We start from the raw sequence: 20,685 nt of genomic DNA, 5'->3' as shown, positions 1-20,685 counted from the left end.
ATGTAAGAGGAATCTTACAATCTAAAACTTCTGTATTTTAATAAATAATAAATAATATATATAATGTATAATAATATAAATAAAGATAATAATAATATAAATAATAATATATACCAAAATTTTATGCCCGGTACGTACGGTATTTATATAGGGATTCCTAGATTCCTCATAAGTAACTAGTAGGTGTATGCACGTGTGTGTATGTGTGTGGAGGGCGCCACTTGAACCTCCTTCGTCGTTTCAGTCTGTCTCTTGTGTGGTTTCTCCGCTGTTTCGAAAGTTTGCTGTCATTTTTCGGAGTTTCGTCATCGCTTCACATGATTTCGTGAAAAATGGATTGAAACGTAATCTCAAGGCGAAACTCATTTGAAATATCGTTGTTCCACCTATTTGTCGTTAGTAAAGCTCCTAATCGATACGCGTTTCATCGACAGTGTCGCAGAGGTTTCCGCGGACGACTTCTGCCTCCAGAAGGTGGTGCAAAACGATGTACGAGGAACCAGTACGCAAATCACGGTGGTAAAGATGCGAGACTTCGATCGAGTCGCGTGTGCTCCCGTGCCAGCGTAGCAGAGGAATCAGCGCGGCCCGGCGACGATGCGAGATAACTCCAAAGAGATGTTCATTATCAGAGCTTTGGAAAAGATCCTGGCTGACCGGGATGTCAAACGGTCGCACCTCTCTCAGCTCAGAAAATCCTGCGAGACTGCACTTGGTAAATTCATTAATCATCAACTTATCCTGTGTGATAACACTAATATGTGTAATCGAAGAAGTTCCTTGAGAGTTATGCATACAACACAAAACTATTATAGCAAATGCTTAAAATTGTGATACTCTACTGCAAAGTATTATAAATGATTATATTGTGTGATTTATAATTGGAATTAGTTTAATATTTTAATCCATTATTCTCTGAATGTTCTAATAAGATCTTGGTTATACAGGGATTGATGGAAGATTCTTCTTCAGAATAGGACATTAAATTTTTTAGGGTTTTAAAATTGAGTGGTAAAATTGCATTTCTTGGTCTTCATAGAAAGATCTAATTAAATTAATTCGATGATTTAATATATTGCATCAGCTTCAATTTTTCTTTTTATTCAGTAATATATAGATATTAAGTAACATAATTATATTGTATGTTGTTCAGTTCTTGGACTTTGACATTTGATGTACATGTGTTGTAATATTAAATATATACATATGTCCATATGAAAATAGGAATCAATATGTATATGTATTGTCTGTTATATTTCTGTATATTTTTAATTAGTTACTATACAAAGTTGCTTGATTTTCTTCAAGTTTTTGAGAAATACAGACTGAAAATAATTTTACATTATATTTTCAAAGAAATATTAAAATCAATTTATAACTTTAAATATATATTGTTTTTCAGATAACTTGAGAAATGAAATCAAAGAAGGCTCAGGCACTCAATTATCAACCGCTTTGCCACAGCCTCGCAGTGATTCATATGTTATTTCTGCAGAAAAGTATTTTCTGCCCTTTGAATTGGCCTGTCAAAGTAAGTCACCAAGAATCGTGGTCACTGCTTTGGATTGTTTACAAAAGTTAATTGCCTATGGACACCTTACGGGAAATGTACCTGATTCTACAGAGCCAAATAAGCTGCTCATTGTACGCATTGTTGAAACAATATGTGGATGTTTCATGGGGCCACAGACGGACGAAGGAGTCCAATTGCAGATTATAAAAGCCCTTCTCACAGTTATGACCAGTCAACATGTGGAAGTTCATGAGGGTACTGTGTTGCTCACCATACGCACGGTATACAGTGTTTATCTGGCCTCAAGGAATCTGGTTAATCAAACTACAGCTCGAGCTACGCTCACTCAGATGATTAATGTTATTTTTGCACGTATGGAAACGCAGGCAGTAAGTTTACTAACTAATTGGCATAAAATTGCATTACTGAAACTTACATAAAAGAATGTTGAGGAATATTTTCTGCTTTCCTAGGAAGAAGAGACCGTCCGGAACGAGGTAGATCAAGCCGAAACCACCAATGTAAACTCCACTAACTGTACTTCTGGAGAGCTTGAAACTGAAACAGTAAACCACGAAGAACCATCAGTGGAGAGCAGTCAAGAATCACAGTTAATAGTGAGAGGAATTTTAGAGGATGTAGTAAATTCTATTATTCCCGAAGATTCGACGAATATAACTACTGTAACGTCAGAGGAGGCTAGCTTAGATCAAGTGCCTATAGATGAGAATTCCGACGAGGCCGTTGCAGAGAGCGATAATATGGTCAGGGCGAAGTTCACTCATGTGCTACAAAAGGACGCTTTTTTGGTTTTCAGAGCACTTTGCAAACTTTCCATGAAACCACTTCCTGATGGCACTCCAGATCCCAAGTATGTGTAAAGAGTCTTTTTATTAAGAAAATGTTTTAATGCAGACAATTATTTTTAAGTTGACTCAGAAGTCTTTTTGAGATTGACATTTTTGTATCTCATATAAATCAAGTAAAACCTAATTGGTTTTTTGACTTAACCATTTAAAGTTGTGATATTGGAATATTTGTTATTTCATGTATCACAATTTCACAAATAGAGAAAGAGTATGTCACTTTTCTAATAATCATGCAAGTTGGTATCTCAAAGTTTGGCATCTTATGAAATTTTTGTGGTATACTCTCTTTAGGTCCCACCAGCTCAGGTCGAAGATCCTTTCCTTACAATTGCTTCTGGGTATCCTGCAAAATGCTGGACCAGTATTGCGTTCCAATGAAATGTTTGTCATAGCCATAAAACAGTACCTCTGTGTAGCACTCTCGAAAAACGGTGTCTCTTCCGTTCCCGAGGTGTTTGAATTATCTCTAGCATTGTTTCTCGCACTGCTGGCTCGCTTCAAAATGCACTTAAAAATGCAGATAGAGGTTTTCTTCAAGGAGATTTTTATGAATATCCTCGAGACTTCTAGCAGTTCTTTTGAACACAAATGGATGGTGATTCACGCTTTGACTCGTATTTGTGCAGATGCACAGAGTGTCGTGGATATCTATGTGAACTACGACTGTGACTTATCAGCTGCGAATCTGTTTGAAAGGTTAGAAAACAACAATTACATGTAAATCTATAAAACGAATGAATATTTTATATTTCATATTATTATATTTTTATAGAGAGATTAAATTAGTTATATTCTATATTTTTACAGGCTTGTGAATGACTTATCAAAGATAGCACAAGGTAGACAAGCACTAGAATTAGGTGCATCACCCAATCAAGAGAAATCAATGAGGATCAGAGGTCTTGAATGTTTAGTATCCATCTTGAAGTGTATGGTTGAGTGGAGCAGAGATCTGTATGTAAACCCTAGTGTTCCAGCTGATCAGCAATTCCCATCTGAGCCCCCTGATCCTCCAGTGGAACCTCCCCTGCCTCGTTATGGAAGTGCTGGTAGTCTATCCTCAGCGAACTCTAGTTTAGTAGGAAACAAGGAGATCCCGGATTCTCCTGAACAATATGAGGTCCAGAAACAACAAAAAGAAGTGTGGGAGACTGGCATCGATATGTATGGATTACAATTCGTTTTTTAGTTCCTTCGTCTTATTCTGATATTTAAAGCATCAGGTTGTCTCAAAACAAAATTCTTTTACTTCTTTTACTTGAACAATTGATTTGTGTTAAATAGTTGAGCCATTGAGTTAAATAGTTATAGCCAAGTTATGAACAGCCTTTTAATTTAACTAGGTACAAATCGGTCATAAAATGTTGAATGTAAGTTAAATTGCAGAAGGATAATAGGACTACCTGGTATTTTAAATCACTGTAATGACACTTAGGAAATGGCAGAGTTGCAAAGAGACATGTATTTTATTAATTAAATTGGTATTTTTATCTCTAGTTTTAATCGAAAGCCAAGCAAGGGAGTACAATATCTTCAAGAACAAAGTCTTCTAGGTAATTCGTCTGAAGATGTTGCCCGTTGGCTTCATATGGACGAGCGACTCGATAAGACCGCGATCGGCGATTTTCTCGGCGACCATAATCACAATCAGGTGATGTACAGCTATATTGATCAAATGAATTTTGCCGACCGCGATTTAGTTACAGCCCTTAGATACTTTCTCGAGGGCTTTCGGTTGCCTGGGGAGGCGCAGAAGATTGATCGATTAATGGAGAAGTTTGCTAGTCGATATTGTGAATGTAATCCAAAGTAAGTATCCTTTAAATTTTAGTATTATATGATATCATATTATCATGTTTTTTCATATTTCTTCCGTGTTATCTTCTTGTACATAATATTATATAATTTTAACATTTTTTTTTTCATAAATTAATTCATCTTTTATTTTACCAGTAATGGGTTATTCACAAGTGCGGACACCGCATATGTATTGGGCTTTTCGATCATTATGTTGACTACCGATCTACACTCGCCTCAAGTGAAAAATAAAATGACCAAAGAGCAATATATCAAGCTAAACCGACGCATTAGTGATAACGAGGATCTCCCTGAAGAGTACTTATCGAAAATTTATGACGAGATTGCCGGTAACGAAATTAAGATGAAATCCAATCCTAATCGACCTGGCAAGCAAGGTAAATAGAAATTGAACTAATTAAGTAGATTGTTATATAATTAATAATTTTAAATATATTTGGTGTTACAGTGATATCTAGCGAAAAGAAACGACGGCTTTTATGGAACATGGAGATGGAAGTAATCTCGACAGCAGCGAAAAATCTAATGGAATCTGTCAGTCACGTTCAAGCACCGTTCACCACGGCTAAACACCTGGAACACGTTCGACCTATGTTTAAAATGGCGTGGACACCATTTTTAGCCGCATTCAGTGTCGGTCTTCAAGACTGCGATGATCCAGAAATTGCTTCCCTTTGTCTAGATGGTATTAGATGCGCAATACGCATTGCTTGCATATTTCATATGACGGTAAGCGTTTCTGCGATATCAGCGAAATTTTAAACTACTATGATAGTCCTGTTTCGGCTAGTTTTATTCAGTTGGTTACTTTTACGTCCGAAGCTGTATGAACTGTAGAATATATAAGGTACATCATAAGCTTCAAATCACTTAAGATCATTGTTGTAAATTGTATTTTTCTGTTTTAATTATAGTTAGAACGGGACGCGTATGTGCAAGCCTTAGCACGGTTTACTTTATTGACTGCGAATTCACCGATCACTGAAATGAAGGCGAAAAACATTGATACGATCAAAACTCTGATTACTGTAGCTCACACTGATGGTAATTATCTTGGCAGCTCTTGGTTGGATGTTGTTAAATGTATCTCTCAACTCGAGCTTGCCCAATTAATTGGAACTGGAGTCAGACCTCAGCTCTTGGGTCCACCTTCGAAGCCGCATTTCCCTTCACCATTAGTAAACTTCAACCTAACACATAACAACTTGCATCAGAACAATAATTTGAATCTCAGCTCGTTGGACCGTAAGTATGTCATTGACATCTCATAAATTTTTCATAGAAAAATGCACACATATTAAAGATGAAATCCTAGTCAACAAAAATTGTATTCTTTAACTTCTGTTTATTTTCTATCTATTTATTTTACATGCTTCGTTTTTTTATATGCTTTTTAGCAAGCGTAAAGGAATCAATAGGAGAGACAAGCTCTCAAAGCGTGGTGGTAGCTGTCGATCGAATATTCACCGGTTCCACTAGACTAGATGGTGACGCCATTGTAGAATTCGTGAAAGCTCTCTGTCAAGTCTCTCTGGAAGAATTATCACACCCAACGCAGCCGCGGATGTTCTCTTTAACCAAGATCGTAGAAATTTCTTATTATAACATGGGACGTATCAGACTTCAGTGGTCCAGGATTTGGCAAGTGATAGGAGATCACTTTGATAGAGTTGGTTGCAGTCCTCGCCAGGATATCGCTTTTTTTGCAGTCGATTCTTTGAGACAACTTGCGACTAAGTTCATAGAGAAGGGGGAATTCGCTAATTTCCGGTTTCAAAAGGATTTCCTCAGACCGTTTGAGCATATCATGAAAAAGAATCGATCACCAGTGATTAGGGACATGGTGGTCCGTTGTGTCGCGCAAATTGTACACTCACAGGCTCCTAATATTCGATCAGGATGGAAAAATATATTCAGTGTGTTCCACCATGCAGCTAGCGACAGAGATGAAGCTGTTGTTGAGCTAGCATTTTCTATGACTGGGAAGATTATAAGTGAGTGTTTGGAGATGTGGTGATATACTTGATGTGATAGTTTTAATTGGTTTATTTTATATTTGGTATATATTTTCAGATGAATTGTATGCTGAAGATTTCAGTATCATGGTAGATTCCTTTCAAGACGCCGTAAAGTGCCTCAGTGAATTTGCTTGCAACGCCTCCTTCCCCGAGACAAGTATGGAGGCCATAAGATTGATACGTTCTTGCGCGTCATATATCGACGCCAATCCAAATCTCTTCGCGGAGGGCATGATGGATGATAGTGGAATGGTGTCTGAAGAAGATAGAGCTTGGGTAAAGATCTCATATTTTTTTTTATATATCCCCAATTTTTTTCAAATCCTTGAAACTTGTCCACTAGGTACATTCGGTGAACTTTTTATTATAAAAAATTTACTACTCGAAGATTTTATTTATATAGGTTAGAGGATGGTTCCCGCTGTTGTTCGAGTTATCGTGTATAGTGAGTAGGTGTAAGTTGGACGTTCGAACACGAGCGCTGACCGTTCTTTTCGACGTCGTGAAAACACATGGAGCTTCTTTTAAACCCCATTGGTGGAAAGATCTCTTCCAAGTCCTGTTCAGAATCTTTGACAACATGAAACTTCCTGAACAACATACAGAGGTGCGTGAAAAAATTTATTTTTAACACTGCTGCTTTTTTTTGGTCTGCATGATATATAAATTATCTTTGGCACTGATGATTATATTTGGCACTCCAAATAATGTACTGTAGAGGATTGATCTTACCGGATATCACGAATAACAGTCTAATTGTTTGTGAGCAATTTATTAACGATATGAATTCGACACAAAGCACAAGTCCAGATATAATAAGTCTTACGAAATAAATACGCGCGTGTCAAGAAACTCCGTATACACGTCTGATGCGTCTGTATGCTTATGCTGCGATCGCTGAACTCTGTCGCTCGTCATTTCGTTTGTTTATTTATACTGGTTTATACTGGGGACAGTTGGAAAGTTTGAACTCGACTGCGTTTGACGGTTGAAAGTAGCGGCGACATTGTTTTGCTCGGAGTTCATTACTCCTTGCAATATCTGTGACCTAACGGTCATGATACTCCGAAACAATAATAGGATTTGAATTTGTCCTGCTCGCGTGTCGCTACAGTACAATAATTCTTATAGTGAACTTATGAGCATCCATGTTAATATTTCAGAAAGCAGAATGGATGACAACAACGTGTAACCACGCTCTGTACGCAATCGTCGATGTGTTCTCACAATTCTACGACACTTTGGGGCCTCTTCTACTAGAGCAGCTGTACTCTCAACTGCTCTGGTGCGTGCAACAGGACAACGAGCAGTTGGCACGTTCGGGAACCAACTGCCTAGAGAACTTGGTGATCAGCAATGGCATTAAGTTCGACGAGCAAACTTGGGAGAAGACCTGTAGTTGTGTCCTCGATATCTTCGAGAGCACCCTGCCATCTGCCTTACTCACTTGGAAACCTCAGTCGCCTAATAAGGAATCTGACCTAGATGTAATCACAGGAGATGCAGACAGCCATATGGGGATCCTCAAAAGAAGCAATAGCTCTCAAAGTTTAACAAATGGCGAGACCGCGAAAAACAAAGTTTTTTCCGCATTATTAATTAAATGTGTGGTGCAGTTGGAGCTGATTCAAACAATAGACAACATTGTGTTCTACCCAGCTACGTCCAGGAAGGAAGACCAGGAGAATCTAGCATTGGCACAGGCGGACATGTTTAATGGGAAGTCCTCTGAATTGGGTGTAAGAGCTGGTGCAGACCAACAGAAGGAGGAACAGGGCATGTACTGTGCTCTGACTACTACGCATCTATTACAGTTAGTCGAATGTTTGTTGAAATCCCATAGATTTGCGAAGAGTTTCAATTCCAACCATGAACAACGGAATGCGCTGTGGAAAGCTGGTTTCCGAGGCAACGTGAAACCAAATTTGCTTAAACAAGAAACACAGTCATTAGCCTGTGCATTGAGAATCCTCTTTAAGATGTATAGTGATGAAGCCCACAGAGCTGACTGGAGCAAAGTGGAAACCAGGCTTGTTGAAGTGGCTTGTGAAGCACTGGAATATTTCCTAGCACTTTCCAACGAAGCTCACCGAGATGCTTGGACTCCGATATTGTTGTTGCTTCTCACGAGGATCCTAAAGATGAGCGACAATCGGTTTGCAGTCCACGCATCTAGCTGTTACCCATTACTTTGTGAGGTTATGTGCTTTGATCTCAAACCGGAATTAAGGTCCGTGTTGCGGAGATTCTTCCTGAGAATTGGTCCGGTATTCAGGATCACGCAGCAGTAGTAATGAGTCTTTATAAAGAGTGAGATTATACAATTTTTTGGTTCATTTTAAAGATTATAGAAGAAATTCTTGCAATTTGAATTGGTCGTAGTTGATAAATATGGAAAATTCCATGGAGTTAAGTCTAAATTGCTTTTTTTAGATTATTAGGATAGGACATAAACAGTATCATACAAGTTTCTATGCTACTATAAGAATTTACATTTAAATACTTTATGTGGTATCTTCTTTTATCTTTAATTTGCAAGTAGCTATGACTTGTACTTCTTGCAAGAATTTCTCCTGCATATATTGTAATGCGAATTGAAATGAAATAGTTTAATTGAAATATTTTCTCTCAAAAGAAGAATTATTAAATACGGGAACTGTTCGATATTTAAGACAGGATGACAAAGTAAAATACGTTTTAGTAAAATCCTAAAGGCAAAGTATAATATGTATGTACTGTATATGTTCAGAACCTCCTTCGTATTTAACATATTCTTCATTTTTATAAGAAAGAGGAAACTTCGAGTGAGGAGTTTTGTAGTCCTGATACAATATGTGTGCAGAGTATTTAATAAATAGAGTATTTTCTGGATATAACATAATGTGTTATATGTGTTTGAAAAGAAGACACTGATAATAGTAGATTTATGTTTAAGTAAATTGTTTACATTTAAATTCACATTTAATTATCTTATGCACCATTTCGATATAATTTTTTTAAATCTGAATTATTTTATTATAATTGAAAATTATATAAAACATTCCAAATTGTAAATTAATTGTGATTATTTAATTGAACAGGGTAGAAGGTGATTAACAAATGTTAATAGAGGAAGAAAATGTGTTTATAAAATTATAGGCTTAACATAATGTTATACAAATGGGGAATTTCTTTGCATACTTGGTATGAGATAGATAAGGAAAAAATTTCCTTATTACCAGGAAATGCACTATTTATCAAATGCTTTGTATATTCAGTTATTGTAAACTGCATACAAAGTGTCTCCTGAAGTATACTGTATCATAGGAAGAAATAGATCTTTGAGTGAAAAATCAGATGATTTCTGATATTTTTATAGAATTGATTAGTAACTTTGTAACTCTTAAATAATTTAAAAATTCTATGACCAGATAGCCAAGTAGAATCCTTAATATCTTGTTTTTCACTTGGAAATCTTATTTACAGTAAATCTTTTAAGGCACTTCTTGTATATTTACACAAAATATTTAGGAAATGATGGTATAAGCAAGAAATGCCAGATACTTAATAAAAACTAAATCAAACGCATTCTCTCTGTTCAATGATGCCTCTTTATTTTCACAAGTGTCATAATCAAGGTGAATAATACAGCCATATTGTCTTGATGTTTTACCAAGGGTAAAATGATGAGCACTGTTAAATTTCATAGCATTAATTTTTCAATATTTGTGTCTGCATAAAATTAATTTAGCTTTCACTAATTTTTCCCTTTATCTGTTATTTTATGTTTTATTTACACTTAAAATAGGTGTAAATAATAAGGTATTAAAAACGATCAAAGGCGGTTGTATAAAAGGAATGTAATGCAAAGAGGAACTCAAAAAAGAGCATTGTGCGTTATTTAGTTTATCATTTCTAGCTTGTACTACTATTTTCGAGATATACATATTATCTCTGTATAAAAATGCAATACGCCCATAGTCATCACTGAGTAGTCGTATAAATATAAACATCCATCGCGGATAGGTGTTCAGACAACGAGTGATAGTTATCTTGATAACTCGTTAGGGTCGATCGTTATACATAGAGTCACTTTAACGATAAGACATGAGAAATCCCGTGGACACACGTTGCATGTATATTCACATTGCATAGAAACTATTTATGCTTAAGTTAGAGTAATTATTTACATAATGCAGCCTTATTTAAATAAATTCTAGAGAAATGAGGTCGTTTTCTTTCTGCGTTACCTTATCATTAGAAGGTCACTGCTAGTTTTTAAATATATTTCATTTATATTCATTTTATTAATAATTTAATCTTGTTTATACTTACATTAATACACTTATATTTACATAGAAACTCATACTTTTCTATTTTGGAAACTGTAACAATAAGTAACACCATATGCCTTTAAAAAGAATAGTTGGGAATTGCTCCGAACCATTCTTGAATGAAAGCTAGAATATCATTAAGATTTGAATCCTGAGGAGCTTGGCGTGCAGTATTAGTCAACTTTGTCCAGTCATCACGATCTGCCACATGCTGAACCTTTACAGATAGCAATTTATCATTATACTTTGAAAAAGATTAAAAAAGAAATAAAATTCACTGGTAGAATTTATAAAATACCTCTGCAAATTTAATGATTGAACCTCGAATGGGATACCCAGTCAAGATGCAAGCTTGAAGACTTCCAGAATCAACAGAGTGAGCAGTCAATGAACCTACATAGACTCCTCTGTGATCTGTGGGCAGAACCTGCTCCACTTTTTGATCCATAGATACAGCAAGAACCCATTCACGGACTTCTTCTCTCTGTTCTGCTGTTAAACTCAATGTCTCTGGCAGAGGAACCTCCACAGGGAAGTCTGTTACAGCTAAATCTTCAACATCCAACACGGTACTATCACCTTCTTCTATGCATTCCTCTAAATCCAGGAAATGGTTTAGAAAAACAAAGGCTTCACTGTTCTTCCCAGCTGTACGTGCTTCTATCCCTGCTTCATAGTAAGCTCTATCAGCAAGAAGAAGGTCAGTGTACCTCAGTAAAGTAATGGAGGCTTTTAAGACCAGGCCAGAAAGTACAGGATAATCACGACAACCACATTTCACTGCTGAATAATGAGTAGCTTTGAGTACTCTCTCAAATTTCGATTTTTGACTTGATTCTAATGATTTTAAATTCTTCCAAAGATCCAAGAGTACAGTTCTCAAGTGACTTAAGTATCTGTATTCATAATATGCCTGAAACAAAACAGCTTCCAGCTGACTATTTCTTTTTTACCAAGTTTATCAGTATGCTATTCTTACCTCTGAATTTAAAATGCTTTCAGACAACTGTAAGTAGAGATTAAAATTTTGCTGGATGGGAGGAGTACCATACTTAACATACAATTGCAAAGCATCTAGTGGAGCGTTCCCTTTCAATAGTTGAACCGCTCTTTGTGCCACATATTTGTGCAAAACCTGAGTTCCTTGAGTGCTTGCAGTCTCGAATACTTGGTTCCATTGACCTTTATTAGCTAGTATCTCAAGTCCTGCATCTGCATCTATTTCTACAAGTCTATCTATTTGTCCATCCCTCAGCATTGCTTCCTTATACTTCTCTTCCAAATAAGGTTCTATATCTGGTGCCAGTTCATTCACAATTCTCTTGGCCTTTTCCCACTCTCCAATAGAAGCCAATGAATCGATAGCATCTTTCAATTTGTCTGCCTGTAAGAATACCTAAAGGAAATAAGAAAGAAATTAAATTTGTGAAATTAAATCAATCTTTTATTTGTAAGATATTCAATTGTAAGATGGCAACCTGAGCAGCAACAGCATATTCTCCAATAGCAAACAAACGCGAGCCAAGATCTCCACCGATTTGAGCAACAGTTTCTGAATCAGCTTGATGAAGTAGAATGTCAGCAGCCTTGATAAGAGACGACCTGGGCGCTTGAGGATCTAGAATTAAGATATCGAGAGCAGCTCGCACTTCACCAACTTCTAACCACTTTCTGGCTTCTTCAAAAGCGTTTGCACCAGCAAGAGAGGCGCTTATTTGACCAAGTTCACGCCTGAGATTCGCTTGTTGACTCGGTAGGTATTCTCTGCAAACGCGTAGCGCCTCAGACCACATTCCTGCTTTCTGTAATATTCAAGAAGCATTTAAGAAATGAATCAATATACACAGTATGTATTATCAAATAATCACCTTGTAGTGTTCAATAATCATTTCGGGTTTATGGGCTCTCAATAGCAAAGTCTCGGCCAAGGAATAGTCCTGTCCTTCAACTGCTTCACTAGCCCTGGCAATGAGGACTTGAGCAACTGCATCTTGGTTAATTGATTGAGCTACATCTTCAGCAGCCTCCCAATCTCGAGTATGAATATACATCTGAACAGCCTCCATGGTTCTTCCAGCTTTAATAAATTCTTTCTCTGCTTCAGAGAAATGACCTGCATCTTCCAGTGCCATGGCGTGTCTATAGTGAACTTCTTTCATCTGATCAGTACTCCCATATTTGACAATTTCCAAAGCCCAATCGAACAAGTCAGCTTCACAAGCTAGCTGCAGACAGCCATCTAAGTAGTTCAGCCGCATAAGCAGCCTGGCTGCTAATTCTGGTGCCAATGTACGTGCCCATATTAAAGCTACCTATATAGAAATCAGAATTTTTTAATTATATATGCATATAATATGCATTTTATACACTTTTGCATTTTTTAAAGATAAGTGTCTAGTAATCGAGACCTGTTGGGCTGCGTTATCTCCAGCATGCTGTTTCGCTACACGAAGAGCATCCTCCCACATGTTGGCTGCCCTATAAGCAGTCACCGCTCCTCTCCAATCACCAGCTGCAAGGTAATGATCCTCAGCCTCACGAGGCTTGCTAGACTCATTCAATTCTCTGGCTAAATGCGCGTGAGTGGTCTCCAAAAGGTCTGGCCTATATTTTGCTACTAATCTAATCATATCTGCACGCCGACTAGCCTTTCTGTACATCGCTATAGCCGAATCATATTTGCCAATGGCAAGATATAATTCCTCTGCGTGTTTCAGATCTCCTGTTTCACAGAGGATTGTAGCATGTTTTAACAGGACTTCGTTCGCTTCATCAGGAGTCATATACTCTTGAGCTACTTCATGAGCACGACTCCAGTTGCCATTTTGTACGTGAACATCAACTGCACGTCTGGCATCTCCGGATCGAATGAAAAGCCTTTCTGCCAAGTTCTTCTCGTGTATGGAGGCAAAATATTCGGCCAGTTTCTCGCACTGTTTCCTTATTGTGGGATCATCATCCTCGATCACCTTTTAAAAATACTAGTATTAACAAGTACTTTATTTTGAATATTGCATGTATATTGGGTATTTCCACATATTGAGATCTTCCGTAATCTGTTAATTATAGAAAAATAGGCAAATGTGAAGAAATCTTTACCTGTATGATCTGTAGCCCTTTTCTCCACTGTCGTGCATTGATAGCAGCATCCAGAGCCAGAGCAGTTTCTCCTGCCTCTATAAAATGATTAATAGCTGCATCATAGTGCCCAGCAGAGGCCAAGTGCTTGCCCCATTCTCGTTCAAGGTCAACTACCGAAGTAGGATCCACCTTTCTAGCCAATTCCAATGCTCTTGCGAATACTCCAGCTTGAGAGTAGCATTTAATAGCTTCCAGAGGCTCTGATGTCTTTTCCAACAGTTCTCCAGCTAATTCCATTAAGTCCGTCGCTTTCAAAACTCTCACGATTTCATTAACAATGGACCTGTCTTCTAATAGATCTGGATTGGCCAGAACAAGTCTAGCTGCTCGACCAGGTCGATGAGCATCTAGGTATAGCTTGACTGCACGTCGAGGATTAGTGGGTTCCAAAATGGCAGCAGCTCTAGCTGTCTGGCCACTTTCGAGTAGCCAAGTCAGATGTCTATCTCTGAGCTCCTGGAGACCTGGCCAGCCTCTGTTTTGTGCTAAAATCAACGCATCTTCCCAGTGCCAATATTTTTGGTACATATCCAGAGCCTGGCCTAATTCATTTTGTTCCAAATAAATGGCTTCTGCAGTTTTTAATTCGCCATTTAGAATGGCTAACTTTGCCCAACAGTCAGGGCTCGAAAGTGGATCATGTCCAGTCTCTGCACGATACTTTTCGCCGATTTCTATTATATTTTTTAAGAATCTAGAAGAGCAATGAAAAGCTTTTTATGGTAATTATTCAAATACTTTCGTAAGTCACTGTAATTGGCAAGAACAGACAGGAACAATGAGAAAACAGATATAAACCTGGAACAAGCTACATCCCCGAGAGCTGCGTAGCACCTGGCAGCTATCAATAACTGTCTAGCAGCCATTGCATTCCTGGCCACATTTTCCCACATGGCCTCCGCTTGAGGCCTATCTGCCAAATCCTCCAGGAATAATAAAGCTCTACCAAAATCATTGTCATGTAGCGCTGTGCCAAATTCTATCAGTGGTTCATCAAGCAGATAGGCCACCTTGCTTCCAGCCTCCTCCACCGTGACAGTAGTTCTTCCATCTTCTCTAGAAATGTCGATGGCGTCACCACGAACTGGAATTAATGTTGCCACTTCGGGATCATCGACGTTGTACCAGACTGCCAAGGTTTGTCCGGTTTGAGCTACTACTACATCACTGCCTAGTACCCAAGAAGCAAAACTGACTCCAGTCAGTAATAAAATTCTTCCACCTAGCTCGTCACTTAGCCATAGTCTAGGTAAATAACGAGAATTAAGAATATATTGAAATCTCGATAAGATTTATAAATGTTGGATGAAAGAGGAACTTCAGGGGTAGATTTTTTTAGTAATATAGATTCCATATTAATCGACAGAAGTTTACGTTATCGACTGTTGCATATCAACAATGGATAACCAGTTCGGCTATAGATGTGAAAAAATTTAAGGGGCCATTCTTAAAATTAAAATAAGATAAAAATCAAGAATAAAAAAATTGCGTTTTCGACTTTCTTTTTTAATTATTGACAATCAAACATTAACCGAAATACCCCTGTGAGCGAGTAAACCTCCTTACACGAACGAAAGTGGATCAGCCTAAGCAGCAAGGTGTACAGGATCCTCAAATTGAACGCTACATGGACAGCAGGTTACTTCGTACAAGTTTTTTCACACCTGTAGCCAAAAACTCTGTATGTTTCTCCCAATGATTTTTTTATATCATTCCGTAAGACACTAAGGACATTTCTGCATTTAGGAGGGACACGATACTTCAACTACGAGAATAGAAGAATACCGAAATACTGCATACTGAACGATTAAAGAAATCTCATGTAAATGAGCGAAATACTTCGTTACCTGGCTCTTTTGTCTCTAGATAGTAACCTGTGGCCTGTTTCGCTAAGTTCCAGCCAATCTACACGGACATCATGAGAAACCAATGTAACAGTAAGCCCAGTTACCAGGTCCATGATGCGAACAGTTCTTGGATCCAACAAATAAGCGAGTCTTTTATTATCCGGTGCTTCAGCAGCCTGTCTCTCATTGATCCTCACGCTAACTACATGAGGATTTACTGCTTCTGTTCTTACTGAGCCTAATGCCTCATTGTTCCCATACTCAACTATGGTTAGCTCTCCTGAACAGAAGATTAGACACACTCTTGGATATTCAAAAAAGAATTTTTCACTGTTGCTTTTGTCTTCCCAGGAAATTTCACTGATAAGATTTAGTTCAATGTCAGCTAGAAGTAGAGTGTTAGCTGTGCGAGCTATCACATTATTGTCAGCTCGTCCTAGGACTTTGACATCCTCTATTTCGTAGCCTGTTTGGGATCTAATAATTACTGGCCGATTGCCCTCTTGTAATGGACGAATCACTACTTGGCTGGGTCCAACGTAGGCCACTTCGTGACTTCCTCTGATTACTGTTCTCTTCAGGACTGTTTCGAATTGCTCTACTGCGCCGCAGAGGCTGCCTACAAGTAACCTGGAAAGTTAATAATATATAATTTTTATCTTTTTTATTCTGTATATACATATATTCTTTGCTTTTTATTCTCAAATATTTTTCTAAATTTTTTCTTCTTTATTTTTTATTTTCTAAATTCCCTCATATCTTCTATCATTTCAGGGTTATAATTTGGTCCAATTGCATGGAACATTTTATATAGGCTGACCTGGAACCATCACGACGCCAGGATATCGCAGTGACTGTATAGAAATTAGGCAAAGATCGTGTATTTGCCTCTTCCCAAATGGAACGTCGAGGACTCCAATCCAAAATTCGTATTTTGTCCCAAGATCCGATAGCAACACTCTGTCCACTGGGACTACAGCAGGCCACAGCGATTTCTTTTTCGTTCTCGCGACTGTAGTCGAAATTTTTCACTAACTTTCCACGCGAATCGTAAAATGACACTCGTCTGTCGCACCCTGCAGCCAGAATATGCGATTGTGTCCATGCTAATGCGTATGCTGGTACTGTATGAGTACAGATACGTCCAGAAGGCTCGTGATTTCCATCGGCGGTTAAATGATACTTTATTATGCTACCGTCAGCGTGACTTGATAAGAAACCGGTTCCTCGTACACTGAAATTAAAGATGATTTTATTTAAATTAGATATATTACAAAGAAATTTCTAAAAGTATATGAGACGTTTATTAATTATTTAAACGAGGATCCACCTTATCGATTTCATTAGCTTTCAAATATATTGTCAGGACCATGACATAACTTATACCAAGATAAAATGTAGCAGAAGTATTTTTATGAATATCCCGAAAACAAGTCGACTGGCGATTATATGTAATAGTAAAAAAGCTGTTCGGAATATTGACCATACAACATTTGAAAATTATTGAAATTAGTGAGGTAGTCTCTCATTTGAATATGAATTCAAATCCTGTTGTTGTTTTGTTTCGGAGTATCATGGCCGTTAGGTCACGGGTATTGCAAGGAGTAATGAACTCCGAGCAAAACAATGTTGCCGCTACTTTCAACCGTCAAACGCAGTCGAGTTCAAACTTTCCCTCGACCGGTGTAAACAAACAAACGAGATGACGAGCGAGAGAGTTCAGCGATCGCAGCATAAGCATACAGACGCGTCAGACGTGTATACGGAGTTTCTTGACACGCGCGTATTTATTTCGTAAGACTTATTATACTTGGTCTTGTGCTTTGTGTCAAAGTAATAACTGTAGTGAATTGCTCACAAACATATAGACTGTTATTCGTGATATCCGGTAAGATCAATCCTCTACAGAATGATGTACGAAGCAAGCAAGAAGTGATAGTAGAGGTTAGCAATTATTTTTTGCCTAATAAACACATGATCTTGTTTCAGTTCACTTCAACAAGGACAATAAAATATGCAATTTGTAATATCGTAGAATAGATTTGAATTAGAGATCGGTTGAAATTAGAAAGCACCGTGTACGTCGTCTTTCGTGGTTTGTTTACATCCAAGAGCGCCTAGTAACAGCGACGCGAGAAAGGATAAGCAGTGTCAAAACAGAGGTACGGTTTCATATTTCAAGGAATCGAGAGGCCAAAGTATGTGAGCCGAAAAGTGTGTGTGTGTGAGAGGACGAGAGCAAGAGCGAGCACGACCGGGCAGGATTGTATTGGCGAAGAGCAGAGCTAATTGAGTCGTTGAAGAGTAAAGTCGTTAGAGGTTTCTAGTCGTCGAAGAGTAGAGTCGTGAGAATTGATAGAGTTGTTAGAGAGAGAGAGTGTGTGTGTTAGATTCGTTGTGACGAGAGTGATCAAATAACTGTAAAGTTATTTGATATAGATACGAGCGTTGCATTTAGTTCCGTTAAATAAATATCGTTCTCTGTCCAATTTATATCTGTATATTCAGTTTAATATTAATAAATTGTAAGTAATCGAAAAAAAATTTCTATCCTTATTTTCCGATATTACAAATTTTTGTTTCAATACGGAGGAACTAACGAGAAAATAAAATATTGTGAAGATAGATTACTTGGAAGCCAACGCAATCGTAGTCGAATCAGCCGTGTAAAGTGTCTGAGCTTTCTGAGTCTTCACCAATGCAATGCGAACTTTGCCATCTACCAAACCAACAATAATCGGTCCCTCGGTCAGCCAAATTAGGCAAGTGACAGGAGAACTTTGACGAAACTTGTTGCAAATCACTTTCTTCTCTCCCCTATATGAGATATGTATATTTTTCAAAAAGAATTTCGACAATTCTTTAAACTAATTTTTTCTATCATTTACCATTGTTCTCCAATTTTGTAAACGTACACTATACAGTCAGTCTGGCCCACTGCTATTTTTGTCGAGTCTGGAGAAAAGGCAATACCCTTGACCACGTAACTCTTTTTACCAAACTAGAAAAGATGGGTAATTTTTCATAAAGATACACACATCATTTAAATTTGAAGAATTTTTCATAATATTTCAATTATTGTTTTTTACAATATCTTTTTGAAACTTACACTAAAAAAAAAATAACAAATTTATTATGTTTATTAACACTAAAAAAAAAATTAAGAAATTGATTAATCAGATAATATAAGAATTTACATAAAGTTAGACGAACAAAAGAAATAACAATGAATGTACAATTTCAAATTAAATTTTGAAACCGGTCATTTGACCGGGTCTAGTAAGATTAGTGTTAAGATACAGGAGTAAAATAAAAAATACAAAATACGATAGAAATACAATCAGTGGAGTACATTTACTTATACCTTAATGTAATTGTAAGGAAATTATTGTCGAATACCTTCGTACCTTCGAATCGACAGGTTTCGTGGAAAATTTGTCACGTTTCACGCAATTCTCGTCAAAAAGGTATATGGAACGATCAGAGGAAGCGACGGCCAGTTTTAGACTGTTTGGTGACCAGCTTATACCCACCACTCTATTCTCGTACTCCTGTTTTATAAAATAATTTTTCAGAAATTTATCTAAAATATTTTCCCCTATTTTATATTTAATTATTACCTCAGTGCGATTTAATGTTTTTCATCTATTCTTTATTTTATTGTTTCTTCAAGTAGATTTTATTTTTTAATTTTTTGTTTTAATATTAACCTAATTCAGTTTGCTATTAATTTTGTATTATTTTAAAAATGTTATTTTTTTACTTCGTATTTCATTATTATTTTAGTTTAACATTTCTCTAAACAGATTATATTTTCTAACTTTTTATTTTATTATTATTCTAGTTTAGCTTACTATTAACTTGTTGTTATGTTATATTATTTTTCGACATTAATCTTAGTAAAGTTCTCAATAAATTTTACCATGTTTATCCTTACTTTCGTATTTAGATCAATTACAAGCATTATTCGGAACGTCGTTAAAATCATTAACTAATTCAAAGCATATGTACTTACATACGGTGGCGTAACATTGCCCAAATATTTCAGCAACATGGTTATTCCTTATCGCCTTTGACATCGATGGATTGCAGTGAATTCTCGAGAAAATTGTTTCTGTTTGTATACTGTAACGCAGTCACGTTGGTTCATTTCGAGCGATATAAACGTGAGTTTCTGAGACGCAATACCACATGACACGTTTTGTATACGTTCAAGTTGCCTAGGCGACAACAACCTTTGAGGCTTGTCTAGGAGTGGAGGAAGTCAGGAAAATTGATGAGGCAGGACAAAAATTACCAACACATAATTTTTATTGAATTTACTTTAGTTTATTCAGAAGAGTATACATATATGATTAACGAGGAAGGAGAATCTACTCTCAAAAGTTAAATAATTTTGTGAAAATTAACTGACAAAATTATAATTCTGTATAGTTAAATAAATTCTTAGGTTGGATGTTTCAATTCATACAATATATATATAACTAATAAATTGTCTATTTCTATTATAAAATAATTTTTGGAAAGTTAAATATCAAAATTGTAATTCCGTCTCATTAAGTTAATTTTTAGATTGGTTTCAAATGAAATAATTTATTTAAACAAACAAGCACGTCATATATAATAATAAGAAATCGTACTATTCCTATAAATCTATCGATAATAAATAAATAGAGCCCGATGAGTGAGTAAAGTTTATTCAGTTGATCCGTTAAAAGCAATTGGCACGTTCCAACCAATTTCTTCGCAGTCCCACAAGAATAAAAACTCGAGGCCTTTCTTTCATTACTTCTAAGCCGCTAAGATTGATCTACACATTCAACAAGTATTTAAATCCATTTATCACAAATCTCACGACATATCAAATCATCAATTATTTAAGAATTCAGAATATATTGTCTATGAACAAAACATGCTTTTTGTTCTCCTTTGTACAATAACAAGGAAAGTTACCTAACTATTAATTTATTGAAATATAAAAATATTGAAAAATCAAAATTTATATCTTCATTTATCTTAGCTACTTTATTTATATTATTTAGATTTATTTGAATTTATTATTTAAAAGAACTTTAAAGGACAAAAATTACAGAAGGAAAACCACTTGTATCTTCTGGTATTTTTGAAGCACCAATGGCTAACTTTGACCCCACTTTTCTCATCTAT

The 20,685-nt window shown here is 36.6% G+C and overlaps 2 protein-coding genes across 3 annotated transcripts; one reads left to right on the top strand and one right to left on the bottom strand.

Moving 5' to 3' along the window:
* The first annotated feature begins 191 nt into the window (after positions 1-191).
* Positions 192-9,310, top strand: LOC117214257 (brefeldin A-inhibited guanine nucleotide-exchange protein 1). Of its 2 annotated transcripts, XM_033460197.1 has the most exons (14): positions 192-344; positions 435-715; positions 1,403-1,902; positions 1,987-2,384; positions 2,674-3,078; positions 3,190-3,546; positions 3,880-4,191; positions 4,336-4,577; positions 4,649-4,929; positions 5,115-5,445; positions 5,598-6,194; positions 6,274-6,494; positions 6,622-6,825; positions 7,382-9,310. In XM_033460197.1, exons 2-14 carry the CDS (start codon positions 598-600, stop codon positions 8,507-8,509), a joined length of 5,094 nt encoding a protein of 1,697 aa, XP_033316088.1. In that variant the 5' UTR covers positions 192-344; positions 435-597; the 3' UTR covers positions 8,510-9,310. The 2 variants fall into 2 exon arrangements, with proteins under 2 accessions (XP_033316088.1, XP_033316087.1); XM_033460196.1 differs by having other exon boundaries at positions 214-715.
* Positions 9,311-10,122: 812 nt separating this feature from the next.
* On the bottom strand, positions 10,123-19,784 carry LOC117214256 (intraflagellar transport protein 172 homolog). The gene is made up of 14 exons (XM_033460195.1): positions 19,535-19,784; positions 18,927-19,070; positions 18,408-18,520; positions 18,151-18,336; positions 16,340-16,753; positions 15,520-16,149; positions 14,471-14,917; positions 13,631-14,366; positions 12,940-13,500; positions 12,400-12,843; positions 12,010-12,333; positions 11,511-11,927; positions 10,830-11,444; positions 10,123-10,748 (listed from the first exon to the last, which is right to left on the bottom strand). Exons 1-14 carry the CDS (start codon positions 19,571-19,573, stop codon positions 10,611-10,613), a joined length of 5,208 nt encoding a protein of 1,735 aa, XP_033316086.1. The 5' UTR covers positions 19,574-19,784; the 3' UTR covers positions 10,123-10,610.
* Between the last annotated feature and the right edge of the window lie 901 nt (positions 19,785-20,685).

This window comes from Bombus bifarius, unplaced genomic scaffold, assembly GCF_011952205.1.
Source record: "Bombus bifarius isolate JDL3187 unplaced genomic scaffold, Bbif_JDL3187 scf7180000009200, whole genome shotgun sequence".
Lineage (NCBI taxonomy): Eukaryota > Metazoa > Arthropoda > Insecta > Hymenoptera > Apidae > Bombus > Bombus bifarius.
This window is presented reverse-complemented; position numbering and strand designations above follow the sequence as displayed.